This window comes from Atta cephalotes, assembly GCF_000143395.1.
Source record: "Atta cephalotes unplaced genomic scaffold scaffold00066, whole genome shotgun sequence".
Taxonomy (NCBI): domain Eukaryota; kingdom Metazoa; phylum Arthropoda; class Insecta; order Hymenoptera; family Formicidae; genus Atta; species Atta cephalotes.
In genome coordinates this window covers 1,220,544-1,227,963 of record NW_012130130.1, presented here as the reverse complement: position 1 = coordinate 1,227,963, position 7,420 = coordinate 1,220,544, and the positions used below count along the sequence as shown (strand labels likewise).

Sequence of the window (7,420 nt, the reverse complement as noted above, 5' to 3'; positions counted from 1 at the left end):
ATATATATATATATATATATATATATATATATATATGTATTAGGTGTAATAAAAAGAAATTCATTAATTTTCCATTCAATTTCATGCAAAAATAATGGATTTCTTTTTACTATTTACTATTTACATATACCAGGTGTATAAGCTTAAATCCGCTGTTTGCTCATAGGCACTAGTGACATTAAAGTGTGGCATTAGTGAGCGTACAAAGCTACCCTGGGCACACAACACATTTCTTTTTATGTGTTTGACATCTGTCAACATTAACCAGCACATCATCAGCAATTTCATATATTCAACAACATACATTTTTTTTTCGTAATCATGTCTAGTTTTTTGCTAAAAAAAAAGCATATGCGGGAAGCTTTGTTTTTCTGTTTCAATTTGAAGAAATCGGCTGCTGAATCGCATCGAATGCTTGTGGAGGCCTATGACGACAATGTTTTATCGAAAACAATGTGCAGAGATTGGTTTCGCCAGTTCAATGACAACAATTTTGACCTGAGTGACAAGAAGTGTGAAAATCGGCCCAGGAAGGTTGAGAATTGTCAATTGCAGGCTCTTTTGGACGAGGACGATACCCAATCGCAAGAAATGCTTGCCGAGCAATTGGGTGTTTCTCAAGCAGCCATTTCCATGCGGCTACATGCCATGGGGAAGGTTCAAAAGATCGGAAAATGAGTGCCGCATGAACTGAACGATAGGCAGATGGAGCGACACCAAAACACATGCCAAATTCTGCTTGCCAGACAAAAAAGAAAGTCATTCCTGCATCGGATTGTGACAGGCGATGAAAAGTGGATCTATTTTCAGAATTCTAAACGCAAGAAATCTTGGGTTTGGTTGGTTTGATCTCGCCCAACCGTTAACATCTTCCTCAAGACCAAATCGCTTCGGACGGAAGACGATGCTGTGCGTTTGGTGGGATTAGAAGGGTGTCATCTACTACGAGCTGTTAAAACCTGGTGAAACCTGTTAATGCTCACCGCTACCATCAACAACTGATCAAATTGCACCGTGCTCTGCGTGAAAAAAGGCCGCATTATCGAAAAAGACATGACAAGCTGATTTTCCTTCACGACAACGCACCATCGCACACGTCAACAATGGTCCAAAACTACTTGGAGACACTCAACTGGGAAGTGCTACTCCATCCTGCTTACTCACCAGATCTGGCACCTTCTGACTATCACCTGTTTTCGTCGATGGGCCACGCGCTCACTGAGCGGCACTTCGATTCTTAAGACGTCTTTTCATCAAGCCGAAATTGGCTTGATGAGTGGTTTGCCTCGAAAGATGAGGAATTTTTTTGGCGTGGTGTACACAAATTGCCCGAAAGATGGGAAAAATGTAGTTAGCGAGGGCAAGTACTTTGAATAAATTTGTTTTTGCTTCCTAGGAAAAAAAATGTGTTTTTCTGACTAAAAAATAGCGGATTTAATCTTAAACACCTGGTATTCTATCTGTATATTATACGATTTTCCAAGTTTTATCTTGATATCTGAAAATATGCGTGAAAAACGCTAGGTGTTACAATATATTACGTTCAATTTAAATTGATTATGAGTATAATTTTATCCATATAAGATTTTAAAACATATATAATTGCTACGTCTTTTTTATCTCAATGATCATACGTTAATATTCATCCGATTCTAATATTATTCGCATGTAATAGTTGCAGTTTGACGCGATAAGAAAATTATTCAGATAAAAAGATTCGATGTTTAGTTAGTCTTAACCTTTGATAGTAACTGTGCAATATCTCCCATATCTATTACTTTATTACTGTGTTTCGCAGTTATAAATAATTTATATTAGTTGTATGTTTTTTGCTCTATAGAGAGGTTTGCAGAAGCTGTACCTTTCACTATGAATACAAATATTTTCTTTTAGGATTTTTTCGTGTCGCTCTCATTACATCATCATCGATTTCCCAATATCGCCGACTTCTGATTCGAAGTTTTCCTTTATCCCTACTGCGAATACAAATATTTTTCTTAAACTTTTTTTCGCTATCATTACGTTGTCATCAAATCAATTTCCTGATATCGATAATTTCTGCTTTATTCGTAGCTTTTCTTTTACAGATATTGATGGCCTTATGCGCCAATGTTGTGGTGTTGGGTCCAGCAATGGGTTTCGGTTACAGCGCTGTAGCAGAATCTGCGATGAGAGCAAATAAGACTGATGGTGATTTACAACTTGATGCTAATCAAGTAAATTGGATGGGTTAGTGTTATAAAAAATTCATTCCTTCAACGAATTCTTTGCAATTTCGAATTATTAAAAATAATAATAATAATAGTAATAATAATAATAATAATAGTCCATTGGCAAAAGTCATTATTCCTGAAAGTTTTTTTGGCAATGGTAAAAAACTTGTATAATTTTTCTTATTCAAATTATCAATAAGACCTTTATTATAAAAAATTAAGAAAAATTTGTAGTGTTGTTATTAAAAATTTTCAGCTAAAAGAAGAATTTTAGCTCATTTTGAAACAAAATATTCGCCATTTTTATTGAATGACTGATGGATATAACTATATTGCAACAGATTCGGACAGTTAACTTCTTTTGCACACTTCTCCCTGTAGAGATAATTCAACTTCTTTTGCAATTAGATACACTTTTTTTTATAATTACTTTATACTGTACTTTACACTATTTCAGATATTTTTTAAATATTTAATTCAATTTATAACCAAGGAGCTAAGGAATTCACTAGCCAAGAATTCCACTATTTTTTTCAATTTTTAAAATATTTTTCATTATAATTGCTTTTTTCATATAGGCTACTTAAATAAATTTTAAAATTATTGTAGTAAAAAATGATTATTATATTTGCGCAACAGCTACTGTATCGGCGTTGGGTACACCTATTGGTTGCCTACTCTCGAGCGTCGTGATGGGACAAGGAAGAAAGATCAGCATGTTCGTGACATCATTGATCTCAATGGCGGGCTGGGTGATCATTTACATGTCGAACAGTTACATACAAATCTTAGTTGGGAGATCAATTTCCGGAATATCCACTGGCATGGCATCTGTTCCGACTACAGTATATGCGGCGGAAATAGCGGGATCGAAATGGCGAGGCTCGATGGTTACATGGACCAGTATCTCTATCGCTCTTGGTGTTCTCATTGTTTATATCTTCGGATATATTTTTCAGGTAAATGTTCATAAACAAGCATAATAATGCACAATTAATATCAAATTAAAACTAAATTGTAACATATTATATAATAAATTGTAACATATTATATATAAATAACACAAATAAACAAGAAGCATCAAATACGATCAGTTGGATCTTAAAGAGAAATATCTAATGATATTTCTATATAAATTTTAAATATATATTTCAATTCGATAAATTGTATGCTGATTACTGTCAGATTTGAAATGCTATCAAAATAAAGCTGAAATAATAATATCTCAAAATAATTAATCGTCAATTTAATAATGATGCTAATAAGCATCTTATAACACTGCAAGAAATTATCATTGCAAAAAATATCACCAACCAGAGCCGTCTTTTTCAATTTGACCAAGGCATGTAGTAATATTTGTCGCAATAATCAATAGGTATATATTAATGCATAATGTTCTCCCTCAAAGGATAATTGGCGATTGGTGGCTTTAATATGCGCTTTATTTCCATTGTGCGCGATCGCCCTCACTTTATTGGTGGTACCTGAGAGTCCTTTGTGGTTGAGGGATCGAAATCGGCCCGATGAAGCGTTAGAGATCATGAAAAGGTTTCGCGGAATACCAAAGGATCAGCCGGCACCGGCGGAAGTCTTGTTTGAACTAAAACCGCGTCTGCAGAAGAAGAATCAGAACGTGCTGAAGCATCTGATGAAAAAGAGTTCTCTAGTACCATTCAGCATAATGCTCAGCTTCTTCTTTTTCCAACAATTCTCCGGGATCTTCGTTGTCATATATAACGCCGTTGGAATTATGGCTAGATCAGGTGTTAAAGTGGATCCTTTTCTCGGAGCAGTATTGATAGGCATCGCTCGTTTTATAGCCAGTCTCTTAACGGCAGGTGTGTCCCGAAAATTCGGTCGACGAATACCATCGATGATTTCCGGCATTGGAATGATGATTTTCATGGGAGGCTTATCACTATATCTGTTTCTAGCTGAAAAAGGAACCGTCATGGCGGATAATGGAGTTGTCCCAGTGATTTGCATGGTGATGTACATATTCACAAGTACTTTAGGTTTTCTGGTAATACCGTTCGCTATGGTAGGCGAAGTGTTTCCGTCCAAAGTTAAAGATATATTGTCCGGCATGACGGTCGCCATAGGTTATCTCTTCAGTGCGATAACCATTAAGACGTATCCAGATATGGAAAAGCTGATGAACATGCACGGCGTATTCCTCTTCTTCGCAATCATGTCTTTAATCGGCGCAATATTTATCTTATTATTCTTACCTGAGACAAAAGGAAAGACCCTACGCGAGATTGAAGACATGTTCTCGACGAAAAAAAAGACCTTCGAATTGCAATCGATGGAAAAATAATCGAAGAAGTAGTTATTCCGACTTCCATCGATCTTTTAAGAAATTGAGAATACTTAACACACTTCAACAATTACATTTATTTAATAAAATAACGCACAACGACTTTAAACTTTTGGCTTATAAAAAATAATATATCAATAATTTATTTGAAATGTTCATTTTAAGATTTATGTATTTATAAATACTTTATAATAACTATTTCTTCAATAAATATTCGAAAACTGGGATATTTACCTTATTTATTGCTTATGCGGACAAATAACTATCAAAAATAGATAATATTAAATACACAATCATCGAAACGTACGAACGTTAAGATGCCTTTACATAATTAGTAAATCATAAAACTTATTAGTTTTATGATTTACTAATTATGTAAAGGCAGACAAACGCAGACACAGAATGAAAATTATTATTTGTTTTTTCATTGCGTGCGAATGGTTTTTATCTGCGTGTATCTTACGTGCGATGATCGTCATTCTGCGTCAGCATTTGCAAACTATGTTTTGCAATTTGCGAATTATGTAGAGGTATCTCACGGTAAAAAAATTTGTTAATTAAATTTAATACATTTCACATATCCCTAATACTCAAATTTTTGTGTTAATTTAAGATGAATATGCTTAATATATATAATTTAATATAAGAAAATAACACAAATATGTAAAAAATTAACACAAGAAGTGGAATACTTTGACACAATTTAAAAACAAATTTCATGTTAAATTAACACATTTATAATGTTAAATTTAATTGAAATTAGATGCTATTTTTACATTTTTAGTTTAGATGATGCTTCTGTGATATTTAACATATGCAATATATATTTAACAGATATTTACTGTTACAAAGAGAAAATAACACAAAATATCTGTATCTTTTCATATATAAAATATGTAACTAATTGTACATATTTCTTCAATAAAATTAATATTTATAATGTAAACATTAAACACACATTTTATTCATTTATTCTTAGAATTTATATTTTAAAGCTTATTTTTATGTTATTTGTTTACTTACCTATAAATTGTTTAATTATTTTAACACTGAGAAATGTTAAATTTTAATTTACATAATATTCAAATAATACAATCATACTATGTTAAATTAAAACTCACATATGTTAAAAATTTGACACAAAATTTAATAAAGATTTAAGTGGACCGTTTCTAACACAAATACAAAATGTTTTTTACTGTGTAATGCCTGTGTCATACTACAGAGACTGAGAATTGCGAATTGAAGATTAAAATTCAGCCAAGAATAAAACAGATTAAAATTATTTGATTGGTCAAGTTCTAATCTTCAATTCGCAATCCTCAATCTCCAATGCGTAATGTAATACGGACATAAGACTGTCGATGAAAGAAATAAATCAAATACAATGTCATAATGCTTCAAGAAATCATTTAAAAGATATTTAAAAATTGCATCGAAATAACAAGACATCTCTTATATGTATTTATTACAAGTACATTATATGTAAAAATTTCTTATCATATATTTTGCAAAGAAATTGAAGAAAGTATAATACGAAGTATAATGAAGATATTTATTTAGAACTCACAAAGAGAAATAAAACGTAATACGATGAAATGTTATCATCTCAATAAAACCACATCAATTTTTATTTTATTACGAAAAGTGCACATATACTTAGGTCTATACAAAAATGTTTGTAAAATGTGTTCGCAAATTTCATTGTAATGAGAGTTTGTTGCGAGTCTCGCAAGAGAGATATGTAATCTCAAAGATAATATTTTGATAAGGTAGTACATATTACACTGTATTAAAACTCAATATATGTATACAGAGTGTCTGATAATTAATGATTAAATTCTTGTATAGAGAAAAATGATTAAATTGAGTAGAAATGTTCTTTATCATTTTGTAATTTTTGTAATAGTTAATGGTCGGACGGAGGGATACATATTTATTCGATGATTTTTGGAAATTAATATCTCGTCCACTATTATGAAAATTGCAAAGGCTTTTTTATTCAATTTAGTCCAGTCTGTCTTTATACGAGAGTTTAATCATTAATTATCAGTCATCCTGCATACACTTATTATTCAACATACACTTATTATTCAATATTCTAATAGTAGTACAATTATTGGCACAATATTGTTAAAATATTAGCTCCATATGTCCTCAATATTTAATCAATATATCGTCAATAATTTGCTACTTTTGGAACATAGTTTGTATATCTTCAAAAGTGTCCAAACGTATCGTTAAATATTTCAAAGATTCTCCTGTTATAAGAAAGTACATTATCATCGTAGATAGTAAAGAAGATATTACGTACAATTGATTGCATTTTAATGCGCATAATATACGCATAATTAATTAAATATAAAATTTATTCATTTTAATATTCATTTAAAATTGTATTACTATTCAACAATTGCAAAAATTATGAATATAAAATTAAAGGCACACAAAAATTATTTAAATGCTAAATGCGCAAATAACTTATTCCTACTTTATTTTTCATAAATCGTCTTCTCGTAAATTAATCAATTCTCATAATTAATATGTTAAATTTGATAAGGTTGACGGATTGACACGATGATAATGATCAACAGTCAATCTGACTAAACATAGGAAGGAGTTTCGTATTTGCGTATCATATCTGTTTATTTAAAACTGACAAGTTGCAATAATCAGAGTTTTCTTAGCGATTGTCATTTTATAACAATTGTCTTTTACATGGGTGTTGTTTTTTTTTTTGTATAGCGTACGCGCGCGCAGCACGCGCACACACACACACACACACACACACATACACACACACACACACACACACACACACACACACACACACACACACACAACACGACACGACACGACACGACACGACACGTACGACTACGACACG

At 31.9% G+C, this 7,420-nt stretch overlaps 1 protein-coding gene across 1 annotated transcript in view; it reads left to right on the top strand.

Annotated features, from left to right (window-relative positions):
• LOC105623876 (facilitated trehalose transporter Tret1-2 homolog) overlaps positions 1-4,533 on the top strand; it is a 50,029-nt gene extending 45,496 nt beyond the window's left edge. Inside the window, exons 3-5 of the mRNA XM_012205248.1 lie at positions 2,088-2,229; positions 2,853-3,172; positions 3,622-4,533. Coding sequence (XP_012060638.1) covers positions 2,088-2,229; positions 2,853-3,172; positions 3,622-4,533 — 1,374 coding nt within the window. The remainder of the gene's footprint in view (positions 1-2,087; positions 2,230-2,852; positions 3,173-3,621) is intronic.
• The last annotated feature ends 2,887 nt before the right edge of the window (positions 4,534-7,420 follow it).